Raw genomic sequence first — 24,102 nt, 5'->3', positions numbered from 1 at the left:
GGCTTTTCCCTCAGATGTTTATTATATTTTTTTTTCTCCAGCTTTTTACTACCGATGCGAAAATATGCGCGAAAGCTTCCTTAGTTGAGACGGCATGTACTAGTATTTATAGAATTTTTTCTCTGTTTGCAACGAGAATGTCGCGAATCTAACATAAAATCTGGAAACTGAAATGAAGTGGCCTTAAATGTAAAAGTCCTGCAGCGTAATCTTCATAATTGAATCATTCATTTAGCTTTTGAAGTATTTAGTCAAAATTCAAGTTATTTAGATTTTCGAGGTAATGAGAAATTAAACATTCAAACCGGTATTTATGCTCAACACAAACACCAAATGAACTCGTGAATTTATAAAATTGGGGTGATGCTTGCGCAAAACATGTCAACATAGATGTTCAGAAAACTCTTAGATAAATCAAAACCGACAGGGAACATTCATAAAAGCTGAGGAAAATAGATACCTTAATCGTTTGGGAAGATTGATAGAGAAATAGAAAAATTTAACTTTTTGTTTCTTGTCGAATGATCGAAAAATTGTATCGGAAATGGTTTAGTTAAATTAAATAAACTTCATTTGAATTAAAAATATTGAAAAATATCTCACATGATCCTCCACTTTGAACCGTCTGGGAACATTTAAAAAAAATTATAAAGAAACAGAAAAATTTTAATTTTTGATGTAGGAAGTATAAAATTCCTGTGAACAAAATAGAAAATCCTCAATTTTTACAAAAAAAACTACAGATCTATGCTTATATATTCTTAATCAGACCGCATTACTTAAAATTAACTGAATTCTACTATAACACCACAAAATCGTGCGAAGATTGCTTTTTTCCCAAAGAATATCGCATAAATATTCAATGAAAATCATTAAAGTTATGAACGTTTTGATGTTTGGAGAACCGTTATCAGAATTTCGGAAAGTTGTAAACAGTTTAGTGGACAGACGAGTGCGCGAACAAACTCATATCCAAATTAACAAATGTACTCGTCATTCATGAGCGATATAATTGTGCCTACATTTCCACCATCACGCTCACATATCTCATACAATGACGTGCTATCTCCTCTTTGTTCCTCCCCCTTCCCACGCTTATCTCATTATACGAACCATGAGAGCTTTTAGCAAGGATTTATGAGGGGAACTCCTATCACACAGAAACATGATGACAAAAAAATCTAATTGGAAATGGAACTGAGCGAAAAAACGGATTAAGAAGCCGTGTCCGAGACGGGACTATTCGTTATATTTCTCGATGGTTCCCTTTCTGTGAGCATTACACTCGGGAGTGCATATAAATGAGTGCCAAAAAACTGGTGAGGATTACGGGACATTTTTCACAGTGTCCGGAGAGTTTTTGCTTTGCACCCAGAGAGACGACGTATTTGGATGAAATAAAAATTTTCATTTTCCAAATTTTCTATTCGTTTCCACAAAAGTTTTCTTGGAAATCGATGAATTCCAAACAAAGGAGTCTTATTTCTCAATAAATTCGATTTCTTCTGCGCCTAAACAATTATTTCATTTCTAACTAATGAAGTCTACTTGAATGGAGGAAAAATGTGTTAATGTTTTTTAAAAATTATTGATTTGCTGTGAATAAACTATTTGAGTAAATCGCTTCATTTGATTCAGATAAATACTGTTTAAAATAGCTCCGTATTGCTAAAAAATCGAGACGGGTTCCTGAAAATCAGTAACATTTTCCTGAAAATCAAAACGTTTTCTTTCCTGTGCTCCGGATCCAATTGAGTTTCTGGAAATCGTATGCAGAAACTCTGGAAATTGTATCGTATGTATTTTAATAATCTCTAAATGTTCTGGAGCGGTAGAACTACGTTAATTCAGATGAACCATTTCACTGGAATAAACCTTTCCTCCAGAAGAAGATAATTTCAATCCTCCAATGTCGAAGAAATTCACGATTAAATTTCAAAGGGATGTCTGATGTCATGGCATTCCTTACTTTGAAGTACCCATCGGGAGAATTTCCGTGTTTTTGGAGTAGCATTCTCGGAATTTCCCAGCAGCTAACCGTGAAACCTCTCATTCGATAGGAATAATAAGGACGATGGAAAAGACAACAACTCGTGAAAATGTCAATTTTCTGACCTCGTCTTCTCGAAATAGGATGGAACAATGTTGAGAGATTGAAGTCTATCTACCAAAAACAAATAAATCACCCTCGTATATCCGAGGAATTCCCATCCTTTTGTATTATTATTCTCCGCTCATTGTTCCAAATATTTGGAGATCGCACAGAGGTCTAAGTCAACGAGCCGCTGATGGAAATAACCTGATGGGAAAGTGAACACCGGCTATGGGCTAACCTTTTATCCGACGTTAAATCGTGGCAACCAGAGCATGTTTTTAAAGGGATCAAGAATCCTCACGTCCCTAGAATTTACATGGATCAACAATTCGCAGAATTGAAAATCGTCCTGTCCCGAAATGTTTCCGGGGCTTTTTATTTTTCTGTATATCTGTGCAATCTAAATTTGAAGACGGATCTCACGTTGCCTAATCCTCCCTCAAAATCCGTAAGCATGATATTTGATCCTTCACCAATAGCCGGATTTTGTTGCTGTTAACAAAGCTTTTTCACTATTGATGCCATTTGTAAAATGATTTTTTGATTTAGTGAGAAATCATAAAGTCGAGTCACTTTGTCAATAATTTCCAGTGACAGAATCGTAAATTTTAAGAACTTCGTCCCTTAATTTCAGTGATTGAATCCCTCAATATGACAATAATTCTATCAGTGTTATTCGTCTTTCTGACCCAATGATCTCTCACAATCAAATTTAATTTTTCTTTCTCTAATCAATGAATTTTCTAACTCAATACATTTCCTCCAGAGAATGAATAGTTGTTTGGATTCCATCAGAATGCAATGCATATACTGTGATATCTAGAATTTATTGTTTTTTTCATGAAACCAGAAACTTTTTTGTCTTGTGCGAAGTAACAGCCCGGAATAAATATTGCGGATGTGACATAAAATCGAGAAACTGAAACAGTGGCCTAGAATGTAAAAGTCCTGCAGCGTTCATACTTGAATGATTCATTTAGCTCTTAAAGTGTTTATTCACTATTCAAGTCATTCGACTTTTCGAGCTAATGAGAAATTAAATTTTCAAACTGGTATTTACACAAGTGGCTCAGCACAATCACCGAATGAACTCATGAATTTATAGCACTAGCGTGATATTGTGGACAACATGACAACGTAAATGTTTAGAGAACTCTCAGAAGTAATCAAAAGTACAATGCGTTTCAATGTGACACTTGAATGAGTCGCCCGATAATTGAGTATTTCACGAGTACGCGGAAGCTTCACGGATACATTGAAATGGAAGATATGGGTTTCTTCAATACTCAGAGATAACATTCTAGTCAAATTTAGGCAGCTATATGAACATCCAACCTCTCGGGAATTCTTCACGACGTCGCTACCTCGTCCCTCCCCCCGCCCCAGACTCAAGTGAAGAGGCGCCTCCCTACATTCGCAGAAGTCGGGGCTTGTACAACTCCAGACCATCCAAGTCTCATACCATACGTCTTTGTTCCCCCTGAGTAATTCTGCTGTACCGTGTCGAGGATTATCTTCCTGTTTTGCATCCGGGAACAATGCAACTTGATTGTTTAAATTTCGTGTGAGATACGATGCTGAAAACTATTTGTGAATGAAACTCCATGGAAAAGACTACACTGTTAGACAAAAAATTGCAATGCCCAGGACAGTTTACTGGTAATTTTGGGGAGAACGATTTTCGAATTGTCAAAATCTCACTTAAAATTCAATGAAATTCTGATTTTTTGCGCAGCAAGAAGATGAAAATTTCCAACATGATTGAATTGTCAATCAAAATATAAATAATCAGTACCAAATTACGCTGAATTTTCGTGAGTTCAGTTAATTCTCATGGAATAGTTGAACTTAAATTTGCAGTTATCATCGATTTTTTTCAAATTAAATTTTTTTTCAAACCTTCAAATTACGAAATTCCTTGAAATTTCAATGGAACTTTCACATGACAAAAATTTTTAACAGTCTATATGTGAACAAAATACTTGATCTGTATAATTTTTGTGTATAGTACATGTGAAACATTGGGAATGTCTATTCTTACAGAAAAAGAAAAACTTTGTTTTTAACGATTTACGGAATTATAAAGTTTAACGAGTGAGGAATTAGGGCGAGTCACTTTGTCAATAATTTCCAGTGACAGAATCGTAAATTTTAAGAACTTCGTCCCTTAATTTCAGTGATTGAATCCCTCAAATGTCGGGTAATTCCAATTAGTGACTAGAAAAAAATGGATACATCCCTAAAAATTAAAAACGTTTTGTTCTCGGCGTTCTAAAATAAATTATAAACAAGGAATAGAAGATTAGACATATCCTATTATACGTATATATGGTTCGGATATCGCCCATACATACAACACATATTTTTCTGTATATTCTCCCGATGTATCACAAAAATACATTTGTCTATCGAGTTGATACGTGCAAAGCATATTAAATGCCTAAAATACTTTTCTCCATTTCTAGACATGTTCTTTCCGTACCGAAATAAGATGAGTCATTGAATTCACGTCGAATGCGAGACTAGATGGTTCTGAAAATGAAAAGTTCTCATTTACATACCGCTTGAAATGTTGCTGACCTGATTATTGTATTTCCCCACAGAGTACAGTCCGCCTTATGAATAGTAGAACGTTTTAATTCGCGAAAACGAGAGCCACCGCGGCTATATTATCCGACGATTCAACTCATTCTGAATTAAATTTCCAATTCTGGTTATGTTTATACTCCCCACATTCGTAAAAAAAATAAGGAAATCGAAACCTTCATTGTGGAGCGTCTTCAGAACGCTCCAATCACTCCTGGAGTTTCAATCTACGGAGATTCTATAATGAACCTGACAAATCTCTGAGAACTGTCCTTAATTAAACCAACAGGAGCCATTGAGTTAACTTTCCGAGTGCAGGGAATTAAATTTACATTATTCAAAACGAAAAAACAGGCAACTGAGTTTCAAATTGAATCAGTATATTAATTGGCGACTACCGGGATCCAGAATTTCAAGTTAAAAGGTTAATCGCGTCTATAAGCCTCTCCAATTAGCTCACCAGGACTTTAATCCCGTTAACATTCAGAAAAGCTCGCAGGAACTCTATTCACTTCGTTCCGCGTCCGGTATGCGCCTTGCGCGCGTTGAGCCACTACCGAATGACTGTGAAAATATAATTGGCAAGCTTTCCATGTATAAATATACTTTTAATCGGTATTGGTGTAGTTAGGGAACTACAACGGAATCCTCGATTTTAAAGATTATTGACAACTTCTGAGAAGCGGAGAGAATTTTTTCAGCTTCGGAATCGATTTTTCGGAACTGTTCAATTTTTTGAAACTGTTCAATTTAATAGAAGAAACATGATATTGAAATCCCAATTGCGCGTCATATTTTCTTGTTCACAGTTTACTAATGACCCCTCAGCATTCAAAGTTTACTGATGACCCTTTTCAATACCACAGAGTTAACTCATGAATTTCTGCGTCACATTGAAGATAATAGTCACTCGAAATATTTCCCTTTGTTACATCCCAATAGTCATAAATATTGCTGGGTAGCAACGGGGCAAAGAGATACCATTGAATACTCACTTGAAAAAATACGAATCGTTGGCGTATCCAAAAAAGGGTACAGTATATGTCAGCATCCAGATGTTTCCACCACCGCAGTCGTAATACGGTTTTGACCACCGACCATCCTCGTACCTCACCGTAAGAATTTCATCCTCAATGCGATCCGTGTGGGACGTATCGTTGAGTGTGTAAGTGTGATAACCTGAAAGCAAAAAATTGTTTCTCACATCTTCATCAACTTTTTGATATAAAAATGAAAAAAAAGTTCAGCGATAAGAGAGAAACAGGAACAATTCAACTCAATCCATTGAGGTGAACAGGTGTTGATAAATACACCTCGTGTTCTGATGAGATCTTTAAAAAGAACTCATCCACCATTGCGCTCCAGTCACAGTTATACATTTTCTCATTTCAGTTGGGGACAAATGGGATGTGTAACCGCACGAGTTTTCGGCCATCAAAAGTAAAAAGTTTCCTCGGCGGTACACGAATTTTTTTCGTTTCAAAGTAAGCAGAATATTGAAATAAGGTTCAGCGGCACGAACGAAAAAATTTAATAGAAAAACCTATCGAATTCACTAGAAAAAGTCAACAGAATTCAGTTTTTCTATATAACTTATTCTATTGCACATGTCAATAGAATCAGCCAAAGACTAATAGAAAGTTTAATAGAATTTTCAAACGAATTCGATAGGTTTTTCTATTAACTTTTTTCGTGCGTGGGTCTTGGTACTCGTTTTTCTCACTATAACATCTGCATAAATAAGGCACTGAACAATGTTCAATAGTAGAATGAATAATTTGAAATAATATTGGATTCCATTCGAGAGACGAACGCTCCTGGGAATGCAATTCGGTTCTACGGAGGCGTAAGCTGAGCTGAAATGAACCGTATAGGAGATCTAAGACGCTCCTCCAAGTTACATTCGCCTGATGATCCCCAATTGCTACGTGGCATCGACTATAATGGGTTAAAGTGGTAAGAGGAATAGGTGAAACAAGTGCAGTAGTTAATGGCATCGTTTTGCAAATGGCTGAGTCTTCTGTAGGAAGGTTATTTCCTTCCGGTTCAGTGGTCTCAAGCCACTAAGGAGCCTCCTGTGGTTTGAGATCACCTTGTATTACCTCCACCATCAAGTTCTCTGTTGAAACTTCACAGCCGGATATATGCATAATTCCAACATCGCGATCCACTCTTTCCTGTACAGAATTCCTAGATATTGATTACGCAGAGCCCAGTCAATCTCTAAACCTTTGAATAAGATTTAGCATTGTACTGTTTTTTCTTCTTTTGAATGAAGAAAAACGGACTTTGATATACAAAGTAGGAGCAAGGACTGTTTCTGAATCGATTGAAGACGACCATAGACAGATCACAGCGTAAGCCCTCAATATCCAGGTCTCCTATCCAAGCATCGGTGTAAGCTTTCCCGGAGTATAGGCGACATGATATAAATTTATGAGGTCGTTCTATCGGACGATTTGAGAGGTAGTGCCAATGGATACTACGTATTATCAGACAAGATGAAATATAAAACGAAGAAAATGGAACGTTCCAAGATTTACGTCTATCTACGATTGTGATATTTGTCTTCTTTTCTTCAGCTAGCTGGGTATCGATTTCTTACATGGTTGAAGCCATTCGTGACAGTATAAAACAGAGGGAATTGGAGGAACTGTCAGAAAAATGTGATTTAACCGGTAGTTGGGATCAACAGTGCATGTTACAATAACCGTTTGATGTTCAAAAGATACAAACGCAATTTCGGGAATGTGGGAGCCTAGAGAATAGAGTGGTTCCGCAAGGATTGACTTGTCGAACTGGCGGAAGCAGGGGTGAACGAATGAACAAACAACAAAGAATAATCATTCTATCGTACGGTGCAAGCTCCGCGATGAAATTTAATGGAAACTGAGTGTTGAACAATAACATTTGATTTGTGAAAAGCAAATTTTGTGCTTTCGCATTATCCCCGGGCTATCGACTTGGTCAAGTCTTAGATGTTTTTAAGGTATAAGTTGCATGCACAGCGGGAGGCTGTATGTTATGCTTCAACTTTCCGGACCTCTATATGAGGGAAACAATTAATTAATTATCAATGCACGAGTTGAAAATTCGGAGGCACAACACAGAAATTGTTAGATGCCCGGTGGCTTGGCGCAGTGGGTAAGTTCGTTGCCTCACGTGCGAAAGGTTCCGAGTTCAAATCCCGGCCGGGTAGAATGGTGCGATCTAACCATTTAAAGTCTTGATCATCATCGCAGTATACCCTAACCGGGTCGAAGCGATGTAACATAACGATTAAAAAAAAGAAATTGTTAGAAATTTCTTGAAATTTCGTGAAAGATATTATAGTAAATCTCATGAGAGTGACATTGAATCGAATTTAGGGATCGCATGGTTGTGAAATTTCAAGTATATTCACGGGTAAATTTCCGTGCACAGCAGAATCTGAATGCAATATAATGAACATGATGATCGATTTCTTCACTTTGAACAAATAATATTAATATCCAAATACAAAATTTCTGATGTGAATAAAAAAAATTAAGCTGACTTAATATTCCAAATACAGTTTTAATTTTTAATTTGGTGCTGAAAACACGAGATGATAATATTCTAAGCACGTAGTTGTGTTGATGAGATGAACAGATTAATTGAATTACCGTGTGAACTAACTAAAAATTGATAACAGTGGGGGCACGCAGTTTTACCAGAGTATCAACAAACATTGAATTCCAGAAATTCACACTCTAAAGTGTGTTCTAGAAAAATTGAATTGTAATTATGATTAAAATCGTATTCAGTGAGCATAGGAATTAGAACACGGGAAAATTATTTATTGTAATATGAAGATTTAGTGCCTGGGGTCACACTAGTTATTGGAAAATGATGGTGAAGATAATGATGATAATGATAACACTACAATACGATTTGCCCTGCAAAAACTATTACACCCCAATGAATTTTACAATTAACCGGACAAAATTTTTCCAATACAGAACAAAATATTATTTGAAATTTTAGGATAGAAATAAAAAAAATGTTCAGACAGTTCTACTGCCGATTCAAGATCTCTTTCACGTTCAGTAATAAATAGGTTCTCGTGCAGTGAGATGTGTCTGAGTTCACGAAAAATTGACAAGTGACATATGAAAGTGAATACGTCGTCCGTAACTTCGAGTCCCAGGGGGGCGTCATTCAAGCGGAATTCCCCAGTAGACTTGTAGACTGCTCCAATCACTTGCGAGTGTCGACCTCCCGAAGTGTCACTCACTCTTCGCCAATTTTCGGCAACCATTGGGATGATGGATCGAATCGTGCGGCTTTCCCCAGTCAACTCGAACTTTATCGGGAGTCAAAAAAAAAAAGGAAGGACATTGCGTTTCTGTGTCTGCGAGGGAAGCGACGTAAGAATACGGTTTATCTGCGAGCTTTGCGGATATAGCTTCTACGTGATACATACCCGGCAGGCAGCTAGTGTGAGTTTTACAACCAATATGAGGATGCCATAAGGTATTGCCGGGGGTTATATCCCTCACGCGAAGCTTTCGTTTCCCGTTATACCAGGATTTGCGGAAAAAATACGAGGCATATGAGGCGCCGAATTCTGCAATGTTGTTTTTCAATTTCTCTGGATGAGTTGTGAAATCCCCCGTGAGGCACCCAAGAAGAATGTTTAAACGAGAATTGACCGGAAGCGAGGGTTATCCCAGTGCGGGCATGAAGTTTGCTCTCCAGCATCTTTTATGAATCCTGAAAAATAAATATAACGCGGGAACGTGAAACGAGGAGCCTGAGCCTGAAGGAGAAATCTAACACAACGTAATGTTCCATGCGTTTGAATATATTCAGTGCTTCCGTTGAACGCAGACTTCCGGGATCGCCGAGGGGTACTACTGATATTCAGATACATATTGTGGTAAAACTTCAACGGCGGTTCATCATTGTGTGATTAACCTCGTAAAAGCCGTCATTGAAATAGCAGCGATGTAAGCCCATCATGAAATTTTAAAAGTACTATTCGTGATGAATATATTGGGTAAATGGATGCAGTTCCTCGTGGAGTATTTGTGCAGTGATTTGATTAAAAAACTTCAAACTCAATTCAGCTTGGAGGGAAAAAGAAATTACATGATGCAAAAGTCTGAAAATATTCAATAATGAATGAATATTAACATGGTTAACTTTTTTAATCACAAATTTCTCGAAGCTCTTTGAAACTGTGATTAAATTCACACGGTTTACCATCACATTTTTCAATCCACCATATTTGGGGGGTGTATGGGGCAGGGAGGCAACGTCGAAAGAACATCCACTAGAGAGTGGAATTTAATTCCCCCTCTGCAATACTCAATTAATTATGGATTAATTGTACTCACGGGAATTTCATACCAGACACCTACCGATAGCTCAGAGTTATGGTTGTAGGGTTTGCTGGAAATTAGTAATGTGATAATGCGCGTTATTCTTTTCACACCTGTCGACAAAATGGATCACGTCGGGTTGAGTGGCCTATATTTGACGCTCGTGGCGACATCAATCGCCACTTGAATAAAATAACTTTGGCTGGCGAATTGTCCGGGAATGAAGTACGGATCTGCCGCCTGTGTTTATCACGAGATTTCAAGAATCATTTAACGGGAGACGCTCACTTAATCACGCATAACTTCAGAATGAATTGAAATTTTTATTTGAAACTTTGGGAATACATTTTTGATAAATTGTTAGTTTTACTAACAATTTATAGAACAAAAACATTTTTTTTGAGTCGTCTAAACCTATTTTTGCCCTCAAATAAGTGAAAATAGGCTGAAGGCCTTCGGGCGATGGCAAATCCCTTGCTGCAAATATCGTTAAAGAACCAATAAATAAATAAATATAAAATGAATGGGTGAAACTCAACGAGAACAGTCTTAACGAGAAAGATAAAATGGCAACAATTTCTAGGTCAATCGATGAAAAAAGACAATTTGAGTCACTGTCAACGGAGCAATCAGCTGAGCGTCCGGATTGAAAGGGATTAGAACCAATGGTTCGAGTTGCAATTGAAAATATTTATCTCTGCTGAGGGACTACGGCAAGAGTTCACTCCCACAGACTGCGTTTCATATTATCCATTACCACATATGGATTCTGCCAACTCGTTTCATTATTGGGACATTTAGGGCCGATGATAGCGGTGATTGACGTTCAACTAGATCCTGGACTCCGGTGATTCTCCACATTTATTGCACGTTGAGAGACGAAACTGATTGCCTTTTTTGATTTAAGAATGCACGGAAAATATATACAATTATTTTTTACTGTACGGAGAGAAATTTTATAGGAAAATTCTAGTACGAGTGCTAGAAAAAATCACAATCCACCGGCTGTGAAAAATTCTAGTGCTGTTAAGGTAAAATTTCTTGGTCTTTCTGGCAAAATTTCTGGGGATTTCCGTGAAATTTTCACAGAAATACGGGGAAAAATTCACATCTTCCCCAATAAAATTTCCAGTGTCGGCACTGGAATTTTTTCCTGGCCGTCACTTTGCGCCTCTTTTCCCGTGCTAGCACTAGAATTTTTCTAAAAAAATTTTCTCCGTGTGGAAACAGTAATCAACAGAACAGAGTAAAAATTCGGTTAAGATAAATCAGATGTTGAAGTTTTTTCATGACGCGTGACGCATGAAATAACGTTAATAATTAATGTTTGGAAAATTGGAGTCGTCTGAACACTGAATTTTCGGAGAGATTCTAGACCGTCTAATTTTCCGGACGACCTAATTTACAAAAATCCTCCATGATTTTCCGGAGAAATGTTCATTTCAAATGATACAAAGTAGAATTTTTCTCCATGCACTTACAAACCCTAGTATTTCCCCTAAAATAATTGCATCATGAAATATTCGTTTCACTCCTGGCAATAGTATTTGGGCTTCAGAAATCTTTACTTGGTATACATGACACAGCTAAGTACATAGCTGTGCTTACACTGAAGTGGAGAAGCATATCAGTCAGCCAGAATGGGTGCTGTCGATAAACTGGAAAGGCATTCCTCTACGTTACCTCCCTTGTTCCTCTAGTTGCGAAAAATCCGCAAAACAGCCTCTCCAAGTTTAATTAGCGACATACCTGGAGGAGAATTTTAACAGCACATGTTCATTTTACAAACCAATGCATATTCAATGATGTCGCTGGATTATCAGCACGAAAACGAATGAAACTTGATTTAGGGAATTTAAATTAATTTTTGCGCTGTGATAAGATAAAATCTCCGAGCTCTGGTCGAATTGTAGAGGATTCACAACCTCTCCCCTAGCCCTTCGGCACGCGTCATACAGGAGTATGGTTCGCAAATTGATGAAAATTCAATTTCCATTAGCAATTATACTGAACTCAATTCATTGTTTCACAATATCGTCCACATTTTCCATACGTATGCATTATTTAATGAATAAAAAGTGTCTGTTTCTATTTTTTCCACATGTTGATTAATTGCCACAAAAACTGCAGTTATTATCCACTAATAATTCGTATATTTTCAGAATGAATGGAAAAGAGCCTATTATGTGCGAACGATCGCATTGTAGACTTGATGTGCATTGTACCACTGGCAAATACTGAGTGGAAAGGTATCTGTACACATTGTTTCATGAGCAAACCTATGAATGCAGTGGGACTATCAACTGAATGCGCTTTGCATGGTGCGTTACAACAGCATCGACAGACATGTAATTTTGCATTCAATGCAGAATCCAATGTCTCTTTTTAAGGTTACCATAGGCTGCCCTCAACGGCCGCTGCACCAGTTTCTGGACATTTCGTTGCACTCGATTTCGGGGACTGATTGAAATAATTTGACTGGGCTTCGTCGATGAATACCTCATTCTAGGTTCTCGGAATGGGCAGACTCCAGTGATTTGATACTGTTTTCACAAATTACTCGAGTTTTATTCGTGGAATAGTAAAATTTGCAAAATTGAAAATTTCAAATTGCGGATTTTATTCGTTGTTGTACTTGGTTGATCACGTGGTGCACACAGAAAACGGTGGGTGTAAATGAACGATGAGGGAAAAATGTTGATTTTCTGGAGAGTTTAGTACTGATTGTTAGGAGAACGACATTAAATTCAATTTGGGGGGGGGGGGGAATTATGAAAATTCAAATTTCCCTGAAAATTCAATGAAATTCTACATTTTTTAACTGCATCAGGACGAGAGTTCGCCAATTGACTGGAATTTTCAATGAAACCATGAATTTTCCGTACCAAATGACCTCGATTATCAATTAATTCAAAATTCAGGAATATATTCAATTGACTTTGACGGTTACATCAATTTTCATTAAATTAACTGTGAATTGAAGTGAAGTTTTTATTAATTTTTTTATCATATTGTGAATTTTTAACGCCGAAATTAATGAAATTTCAGTGGAACTGTTACAGAAAGAGGTTTCAGTTTCTAGAGATGGATTCGTAATTTTTATTAAATGATCCTTCATTTTTAGAAATCTATCTCAAACTTTTATCGATTGTCACTAGAAATTAGTGACAATATCATTTGATTTTACGATTCGTTCCCTGTTAAATTTCAAACTACCACAGATCCATAAAAGCTGAAGAATTGTTTTCCGAAAAATTGCGTATCGGAAATTTCAGCAAATATTGTTCAATAGTGTACAGCATTTCAGCCTTCCCTCCGGAGTGTTCTACCCTAGTTCAAATCAACCCTACTTTTAATCCCCTCGCTAGAATACCCTCCAGCAATGATGAAATACATTGAGCAAGGGTTGATTTATAACCATCAACTTTTGTGTAGTCAATAGTTTAACCATAATTCAACTCCTTGGAAATACTTGGTGTCAGCACAAGTGTCAAGGATAGGTTCCCCAGCCACATGTAACTAAATTTGCCGACAGGTGTACAGGCAAAAACACGCCTGCTCGCACTGTCTATTCAAACTCAACTTGTGTATTTAGAAGGAAGAGAATAAAAAAGTGCTGAGTCGCTTAATGCGACACTATTTACGCAAAAGAAAGCTAGGAAGAAAATCCAGGATAAACAGAAACTAGGAAAAAAATCGAAGAACTTTCTCGCTTACGGATTTCACGTGGAAACCAGAGCACATTTGTGGGAGCTTGGTCAGACATGCTGGAGAAACTTTTCAGCACCACCCAGGCCATAAAGCAGTTATATAGGTGTTATACGCTGGAATTTCTGGGGTATACTAATGACGAGAAAGAAAATAAAATAAAATGAAAACAGTGAGACAAGCATTCACAACAGAAGTGTGCACAAAACCGGGAATAGTCTGCTATTGTCAGGAAAAGGGATGCACACCTGGACGATTAAAACACGCAATAGTTTAATCCAAACTATTTGGGGTTAGCTTATTTGTTGGCACACGTGTGAGGGAGGGTCTTTTCAGTGAACTCGCGAAGGTAAATATTATCAGAACGTTCGTTTGCGTCAGTCAAAAAACCGATATCTATTAATTTTATTTGTTAACCGGTTTCCATTCATTTTTTCATCAAATTATGAATTTTTAATGGCAAAGTTTCTTGATATTTCGGTGCACCTGCCGCGGAGAAGAGAAGGTTTTAGTTTTCAGAAGTATATTTGTAATTTTTATAAAATGATCTTTCCTTTTTGGAAATTTATTTCCGATTTTCAGGGATATTTGAACACTAAGTACAATTATTTAAATTTTAGGGATTTTGTCGCTGGAAATTAGTGAAAAAGTCACTTCATTTTTTTATTCTTCTCCTGTTAATTTTCAAACTGCCGCAGATGTCTGAAAACTCAAAATTTTTTTCCCTGTCTTTTAATCCGTTCGCCAGAATACCCCCAAACGATATTGAAATTAATTAATTGAACAAGAGTTGATTCACAATTATCAACTCTTGTGCACTCAATACTCTAATCATGATTCAATTTTTTGGAAATACTTGAGTCAGCCCAATCGTGAAGGGTGGTTCCCCCAACCATGTGTAACTCAGTGTGCCGACAGGTGTTGAGATAAAAACACGCCAAGTCGCAACGTCTATTCAAACTAATCCTGTGTATTCCGAGGGAGGAGAATAAAAAAGTGCTGAGTCATTTAATGCGACACTGTTTACGCGAAAGAAAAGCGGGAAGAAAATCTAGGATAAACAGAAAATGGAAAAAAAATAGAAGAACTTCCTCGCTTACGGATTTCACGTGGAAACCAGAGCACATTTGTGTGAGCTTGGTCAGGCATACTGAAGAAACTTTTCAGCACCACCCAAACCATAGAGCAGTTATATAGGTGTTATACGCTGGAATTTCTGGGGTATACTAATGATGAGAAAGAAAATAAAATAAAAATACAGTGAGACAAGCATTCAAAACGGAAATGTGCACACAACCGAGAATAGTCTGCTATTTTCAGGAAGAGGGGATGCACATCCGAACGATTAAAACACTCAATGTTTTAATCCAAAATATTTGATTTTAGCGTATTGAATGGCACACGAGTAAAGAAGGGCCTTTGAGAGCACGCGCAAGGGTAAATATTATCACAACATTTGGTTTTACCAGTAAAAAAAACAATATTGCACACACAGTCGACGCTATACGGACTTTAACCCTATTTATAAAGTCCGATTATCAGATTTAATTTCTTCCTGAAATTTTCAATCTCATGACAAGATATGTCGCGTTCTGAAGACGTTTTAATTCGCGGCGATTCTCAAGACACAAAAATCTTTTGTAATTTCCTCGTCAAATGCCTTGATAAAAGCCACAATTCTGATATCTAACTCACTCTGTGCTTCTTGTAAATAACTATATATTTTATATAGGCACTGTAAATATCTCTCTATATATTAGAAAATAGGGGCCGTTCAGGTAAGCCCCAATGTCGGCTCAGATGAATGGAATGGAATTCCTCAATATAAAATTCCCTAGTTAGCCTTCTGCTAAATTAAAACTCTTATACAACAGATTTAAAATACTTTTAGGAGTTCATTATTTTACTTTAACTGAAAAATTTATTGGTCTTGAATAAATTCAATTATAAATTATGTCGGATTCGACCAGTCGCGGGGGGGGGGACGAGCGAAGCAGCAGGGGGCAAATGAAAGTACAAATTAAGGTAATTTAATAGCAAATTGAAGCTTTTCCTGTATTTACTCTCCCCATGCAATGGGACTTGTATCCTTATGCACTAATAAATAATAATAATAACAAAGTCAGAGCGTTAGTTTTGCGGAGTTTATGCGTAAAACCCGAATAGTAATCACGGAAAATCCACATATTGAATAGCACGAGTCTGGTTCTGTCATGAAAAGTTGAAAAGATGAGAAAAATCCATTGCAGTGAATGAATGAATGCAAAAAATAATATTTTATACTCCGGGAAAAGCGAATCTCTTTGAATCTGATGTGGAAATGTAATATAGAAGTAATTTCGAGGAACTATCGCGTACTTTTGAAATTTATTGGATTTCAGGGAGTCATTGACCATTCAGCATGGGCTGAGGAAGATTTATCGAAGTTGAATAAATTCATCTATTCAAATGGAGTGCTCTCGAAGTGAGTACTTTACAACGATAAGGTAGATAGAATGGGATGACTAAATCGTGGTAAAACTACTGAATTGAATTATTGTTTTCTTTTCCCCTCAATCATTGCAATTGTGATAGGGGATAATTAGAGAGGGAAATGTTATTCAATAAAGAATACATGGACAAAGGTCATGGGGACGAGATAAAAGTGAAATTTTATCATATCGCATTTGGTAAACAAAATTCCTCTTCGTTACAAAAAAAATCGTACCGATTGAATAATTCACTGGTATAATCTTCGATGGAATTCCAGGTAAACTACAGTTTCAGGACAAATTACCCTCATTAATTTTCCCGGGAAAATTAAACTGAAATTTACAGTTCCCACGGATTTTTCAATGATATAATGAATTTCTAATGAAAAAATTCCTTGAATTTCAGTGGAGATGTTGTTTGTTAGAAATTTATATGCAAACTTTCTTCTCTGTGTATATTTGGAATGGAAATAGAGTTCTCATTGAAGAACAACCCGGATTATTATTCTCAGAATAATCGTTTATTATTCTCCTAACAATAGAAACAAATCTTATTATAATACTAACATATTTTCCCAGTGAGAAAGTAAGCTGATACTTCAGGAAGTGAAGTCAATTAAATCTATTGTTGCGAAAGAAAAATACTAGCTCCGGAGTTTCTCCAGCAGTATCATCCTCACAATTGTTTCACTCTTGAATGCCCTGGCACTCCTCTTATTACAACAGTATGACTGACTGTGCCTAGCCCTCTGCGATTCGAATCTCCGTTTTCTCTCTGAGAAGAATTTAAAACCACGACCTGAGGGTAAATTTTCAGGAGGATGTGTGTATAACTGAATTCACGGAGAGGACCCTCAACTCAATTAAATGAACAGAGGTATTGAGTTAGCCTCCATCAAACTCAACGTGTACACATGGCTGAGGCTTTGGGGGATAGTTTAGCCAATAGTGAGCCACACCTACACCTTTGAGTATTGAGCCCGTCACTCAAACCCCTTTCAACCCCTTTACACCTCCGCTCGTCTTCTTGTTTCTGTCAAATAAGTGGGTGTTCTCTAATGAATACTCTCTCATTGTGTGGGTCTCGGTTGCTTGTCAGATGTAAAGTCAATCCGTACAAAAACAATTTTCAAAGGTAGGAATTGCATTGTAAATTATTTATGCTTGAATGCAAGGGTATTAGGAGATATTTTCCCCGGACAGAATTTCCCGGACAAAATTTACTCGGACACAATTTCCTTTTTGAATATGTGGACAGAGGAAAGACATGAAAAAATTGTCACACAGCAGTTTTGCAAGAAACTCACAGTCTTTAATAAACAATAAGAATTCACGCTTAATAACATGCATCAAACCAATAAACATTGACTCAAACTAATTGCTTAATAATATGAATCCAAATGCTTGCTTGTTTAATAGTTCATAATATTTGCGATGCTCTTCAAATAGTCATTTGTATTTTCCACGTTATAAGTGGGAGTGGGAGTGGGGGAATTTTTTTCGGGGAAATTTTGTCCGGGGCAACTTTTTTCGGAGAAATTTTGTCCGGGAAATTCGGTCTCGGGGAAAAGATTTCTAGATTCGAATGCAATACGAAGGAAGAAGAATCAGAAGAATTATTATGCACACGGATAGAAGATTTGGATAAAAATTACCTACAAAATCATGGCAAATTTTATTGTACGAACGGTAATCGCGGGGAGAAATGTAGTTCAACGAAAAAATACCCATTTGTGAATGACATTTGACGATTCATTCGGTCGAAAAAAAACTTCTATGAATGCAAAAATTATCCTCCTGTACAGGAAAATTTCCCACACGGGTAGGGTATTTTTTTCTTGCGGCCATCTGATTGCCGTAAGGACGAATGAAAGCATAATTTTACCAACGCGTTTGGTTAAAAATTATTCCCCGTTAGTTGGGGGGAAGTTATTGGTTTAGACTGCAATGAATGACACTGAACTCCACCCAACTAACGAACACAGCCAAACTCATTCATTCTGAATTTCTTTTTTTCCGCGAACTTCTACGTTCCAGTTGCAAATAATGATTAAAAAATGCTGAAAGTCAAACAACGATTTTTTCTGCCTATTATAAGAGTTTCCACTTTATCCCGAGTCAGACACAATATCAGCTCTGCTCATTATGCTGAATAACATGAAGTTGAGGATGCCATTGTGAGAAGTTGAAAGTAGATTCACTACTTGGAACAAATCCAGTTATTCAATCTCTCGTGCCGAGGGAGGTAGAAAATCTGGCCACTGATGATGCTGCCGTCAGGCTGCGCAGAAAAATTCCAGTGGAAATGTCGTTATTGATATCACAGAGTCCTTTATTAGACAACCAGTCAACCACGCTCACGTTTAATGAGCTCTGTAGCACGGAGATTGATTGTTGATATCAGGGACATGTAGCTTTGTAATGGAAGGGGAGAATTGCCGAATGCTCGATTTGCGTTGCAGCAAATTCAAGAAATAAAAGTTACTCTTCGATCTTCATTACAGTAGACAGTGTAGTGACTTGAATTGATGCAATTGTGTCCGATTTTTAAGACGTTTATTTTCCTGAATTGGCGTTTACGGTAAAAACACGGAGAAAAAAAAGTTTTAATTTTCAGGAATATGTCTCTGATTTTCAGGAATCTGTTATCAAATATTGATTATATTGGACACTGACTGCACTGATAGAACGGATTAGTTATTGTTAACGAATGGATTTTGTTGGAGACGAGAGTCTATTCGGTCTTACCAAATGCTCATTCGTTATATTCAACTCTACCATTCGGTGATAGTTAACGAATCTCGTTTGGAATAAATGAATCAGTCTATCAGTGTGGAATGAACCTGATATCAGTGAGATTACACTGAAAATTTGAAATGAATCCCTCGATTGATACAGTGATATTACATGGAAAATTAGAAATTATTTAATTAGCGACGATGTCACTGAAAATTTATGACAAGTCCCCGAGTCGAATAATTGGACCTGACAAATTCTACTTAGATCTTTCCGTTCAGAACTGGATATGTCTTGGGAAGCCTCTTCCCAAGTGCTTCCGAGACCTTTCTACCTCTGGTTATGTCCCATTTCAGCACTTATTGGGTGTAAGCAGGACTTCAGACTTTCCAAATCCTTGCCGGTCCCCGTAATTCTATCGGCCTATATTAAATCTGCGTTCATATCCCTGTTTACTCATGCGTTATTGAAATAAAAAATGCAATTATTGTTTTTTTTTTTAATCTCGAAAATCGACATTTCACGAGAGGGTGGAGGGGAGATGCATGTATGTGGAGGCTTGACATTTTTACCCAACAAGGGGAGAAGGTTGCAGAATCTATTCTAGCCACTCTTGTCCCTCCGCTTGCATGCATTGTCCAAATAAAAAAAGAAAGTGTTAACAAATCTGACCCTTGTTCCAAGTAAAAACCGAAAATCTGACCCCGTGGCCCCCGGTGAAATTTTTTTTTTTTCAATTTTCACTTTTTCCACATACTTTTGATAGTTCTGAATAGCCCGTCGCTTAAATAGTTGGAATCAACGTTGACCCGGCTGAAAAATTCGATTTTGGCGAAAATCCACTTGCCCCGGAAAACCCGAAAATCTGACCCTTTGGCTGGGGCCAAAAAAAACGGTGTCGCAGTTTTCACTTTTTCCATATACTTTTGGCAGTTCTGACTAGCCCGGCGCTTGAATAGTTGGAATCAACGTTGACCCGGCTGAAAAATTCGATTTTGGCGAAAATCCACTTGCCCCGGAAAACCCGAAAATCTGACCCTTTGGCTGGGGCCAAAAAAAACGGTGTCGCAGTTTTCACTTTTTCCATATACTTTTGGCAGTTCTGACTAGCCCGGCGCTTGAATAGTTGGAATCAACGTTGACCCGGCTGAAAAATTCGATTTTGGCGAAAATCCACTTGCCCCGGAAAACCCGAAAATCTGACCCTTTGGCTGGGGCCAAAAAAAACGGTGTCGCAGTTTTCACTTTTTCCATATACTTTTGGCAGTTCTGACTAGCCCGGCGCTTGAATAGTTGGAATCAACGTTGACCCGGCTGAAAAATTCGATTTTGGCGAAAATCCACTTGCCCCGGAAAACCCGAAAATCTGACCCTTTGGCTGGGGCCAAAAAAAACGGTGTCGCAGTTTTCACTTTTTCCATATACTTTTGGCAGTTCTGACTAGCCCGGCGCTTGAATAGTTGGAATCAACGTTGACCCGGCTGAAAAATTCGATTTTGGCGAAAATCCACTTGCCCCGGAAAACCCGAAAATCTGACCCTTTGGCTGGGGCCAAAAAAAACGGTGTCGCAGTTTTCACTTTTTCCATATACTTTTGGCAGTTCTGACTAGCCCGGCGCTTGAATAGTTGGAATCAACGTTGACCCGGCTGAAAAATTCGATTTTGGCGAAAATCCACTTGCCCCGGAAAACCCGAAAATCTGACCCTTTGGCTGGGGCCAAAAAAAACGGTGTCGCAGTTTTCACTTTTTCCATATACTTTTGGCAGTTCTGACTAGCCCGGCGCTTGAATAGTTGGAATCAACGTTGACCCGGCTGAAAAATTCGATTTTGGCGAAAGTCGACTTTCCCTCTGGAAAAACAGAAAATCTGACTCTTTGGCTCGGGGTGAAAAAAAAAATTTTATTTCGACCTTTGTCGCGGCTTCGGGGGTTTCATTGGCATCAGAATTCAGTGACAGTTCCGTAAAATTTCCTACAACTACATTTCGCTCCGGAATTACGCAAAAGATACGTAATTTTTATTGAATATTTCTCTCCGTGAAGGCAATCGAAATTTCAGTCATCACAAAGTGGGCCGATAGGACATATCTTTGTGTCTAACATTTTAATTACGCCGCCGTCACTATCTTTTGCAGTGTACTCCAGCAAAGGAGTGTCATGAGAAAATGACAAACAAATGGACTGAAGCTCTTCAATAAGGTTCTAGTATGGAAATATCAGAACTTCTGTCGTAATATTGCTCGAGAGAAGTAATCGCCCATGTCTTTGTGCTTGAAATCGCAAGGGAATGTTATAAAGGAAACATGAAATACGTTTCATCTGTTCTTTTTTTTCTCATTGAAAGTCCTTCATTCTTCTCGATCCTTGTATTTTTCCGACCATCGCAGCTTTGTAGTGAGTACAGAGATATTATGTAACATGAAATTGTAGAAGATGTAAATCACTGAATTGTATGGAATGTTTCACCGTCCTGAATTGTTGACTGCAGGATTTGCCCATGGCACTGCACAAGCTCTCAATTAATTAGCGCTGTGGCACTGGTATTGATTCTTGATGGAGAGAATATGACGGATAAAAACGTAAAAAGGAAAATTAGAGAAGATTTTTTTTCACTGCGTAGATTTTTCCGAGAATTATACCTCTCAATTTTCATATTTATCGGTATTGCGTAATATGAAAGAGGTTAAAGAAGCAAATAATTGAATACATTAATTAGTGCTGTAGCAGTGATATTGACTATACCGAGAATATGATGAAGAAACACGAATTATATTCGAAGAGAACATTATATGTGGATGTAACAAATCACGTAACCTTTCCTTCTTTTCTTATCAAGGCTCTCAATTTTCTTTGAACCTCATATTTCACCGAGGATTATTACGTTCTGTCGTTAATGGGTGTTATTTTATACGAAGTTATTGAAGACATGAGAAATATCAGTATGAAAGTTATGATTAATGCTAGTTCCACTGAAATTTCACGGAATTTCGTAATTGAACCTTCACAATTTGATGATAACAATTAATGGAGACCGTAAACTTCAGTTCAATTATTCAATGAAAATTGATATATGCTTGAATTTTCTATTAATTGCAAGTTGAGATTAATTTGCTACTGAATTACTCTGGTTTGAAAAAAAACGAGAAAATTGGGGAATTCAATATTTAAAAATATGGAACTATAAATTTTCTATTAAGTAGACAATACTAAATTCCTCATAAGGGATTTCCTAACTCAATTACTGATTAATGAACAATTCAAAATTTGACCATTTAAATAATACTTCAATAATTAAAATTTAAAAGTGATATTGACTAATCGACTACTTAATAATTCAACCGAAATTATAATTTATGAATATGGCTATCACTGCTACTGAACTACTAAACTCCACGAGATTAAATTTCATTTCCCAACAGAGGACACAAGATTTTTTCCCCACCAGTATCTTTGAGCGTGTCGTTGTGGAGCTCTGAGCATTCAACCGGGGAATTTTATACCCGCCTCGAAATGGATATCCTTGTTCATTCCCACAAACATGTGGCATGCCATGGACTCTTTCTCCTCGTCCCAAAGCACTGACAAGTGCTGTCGAATAGTTGGTGGAATCCTTTGATCCCACTGACCGATCATTTGCGATAATCTGCAACGTCACAGGACCCGGAGTTCTTAACAATTTTCCCGGTCAGCCTCTACGTTTTGTTGGTCCAATTTTTTACTTCCCCTTTCTGGTTTATGTTCAGCTCGAGTACAATCCTCTGAAGCGCAGAGATTTCTCCCTTTGCAATTTGGAATTTCTCTGTTTACTCCCTTATTCTGTTGTCTTCTGTTATGTTATTCCACCCCTTTTTCAGCAACAGAGTTTATTCCTCCGGGAAGAGTCTCACGCAATACGAAAATCCCACATGTGACAATTCGTGTGATGTCCAATATCTCATTCTTTTTTCATTCGACTAGGGTTTTGCGCGCGGTACACGGAGAGAAATTTTGGATGAAAATTATCCTACCGTTCTATAAAAGTGTATCATGAGACATCGTTTCCTCATTTGTATCCCCAAATTTAGTAAAAGTTAATACATGATGATTAAATTTTATTTTACATTAGAGAAATTTTATCCTGATGCATAAGAAATTTTACCTTTCCAGTCCAGTAATTTTGATGTAGATAACAACGAAAATTCTAGAACGGATGGGAAATTTTACCCTATCGGTACCGGAATTTCTACCCGGCACGGTAATTTTTATTTTCATCAGGATAAAATTTCTCTAACGTAGAATAAAATTTGATCATCATATATTAATTTTTACTAAATTTCGGGATAGAAATGAGCAGACGACGACTCATGATACACTTTTATAGAACGGTAGGATAATTTTTGATGAAAATTATCCTACCGTGCTATAAAAGTGTATCATGAGACATCGTTTCCTCATTTGTATCCCCAAATTTAGTAAAAGTTAATACATGATGATTAAATTTTAAGAAATATATCATAAGAAATTTTACCTTTCCAGTCCAGTAATTTTGATGTAGATAACAACGAAAAATCTAGAACGGATGGGAAATTTCGCCCTACCGGTACAGGAATTTTTACTCTCCCGGGACGGTAATTTTTATTTTCATCAGGATAAAATTTCTCTAACGTAGAATAGAATTTGATCATCATATATTAATTTTTACTAAATTTCGGGATAGAAATGAGCAGACGACGACTCACACTGATAGAATGATTCATTTATTCCAAACGAAATTCGTTAACTATTAACGAATGGTAGAGTTGAATATGACCAAATGAATATTCGTTAATAGTTAACGAATGGTTCACTTGAATGGCGAAAGTCAAGTCAAACAAGGCTCCTCAAATACACATTCGTTAACTATTAACGAATGAGCATTTGGTGGGACCGAATAGACCCTAACCTCCAACCAAAATCCATTCGTTAACAATAACTAATCCGTTCTATCAGTGCATGATACACTTTTATAGAACGGTAGGATAATTTCGATCAAAAATTTCTCTCCGTGTATGAGCGTACCCATCGAGCCTTATGGTTCTATTCTATTTGCTATATGTAGTGCTTACAGCCATACATATATGTCTATACAAATTAGTATGTATGTTACCTGCATTATATGAGCATATCGATCGTCCCACATG

General features: G+C 37.2%; 1 protein-coding gene across 1 annotated transcript in view; it reads right to left on the bottom strand.

Annotated features, from left to right (window-relative positions):
• Positions 1–24,102, bottom strand: part of LOC107038581 (probable G-protein coupled receptor CG31760) — a 105,147-nt gene that overhangs the window by 55,727 nt on the left and 25,318 nt on the right. Inside the window, exon 2 of the mRNA XM_015257803.1 lies at positions 5,677–5,860. Within this exon, the coding sequence (XP_015113289.1) occupies positions 5,677–5,860 (184 nt within the window). The remainder of the gene's footprint in view (positions 1–5,676; positions 5,861–24,102) is intronic.

This window comes from Diachasma alloeum, unplaced genomic scaffold, assembly GCF_001412515.2.
Source record: "Diachasma alloeum isolate Michigan unplaced genomic scaffold, Dall2.0 Dall_scaffold_00176, whole genome shotgun sequence".
Lineage (NCBI taxonomy): Eukaryota > Metazoa > Arthropoda > Insecta > Hymenoptera > Braconidae > Diachasma > Diachasma alloeum.
Note: the sequence above shows the minus strand (reverse complement) of the source record. Positions and strands in the feature narration are given on the sequence as shown.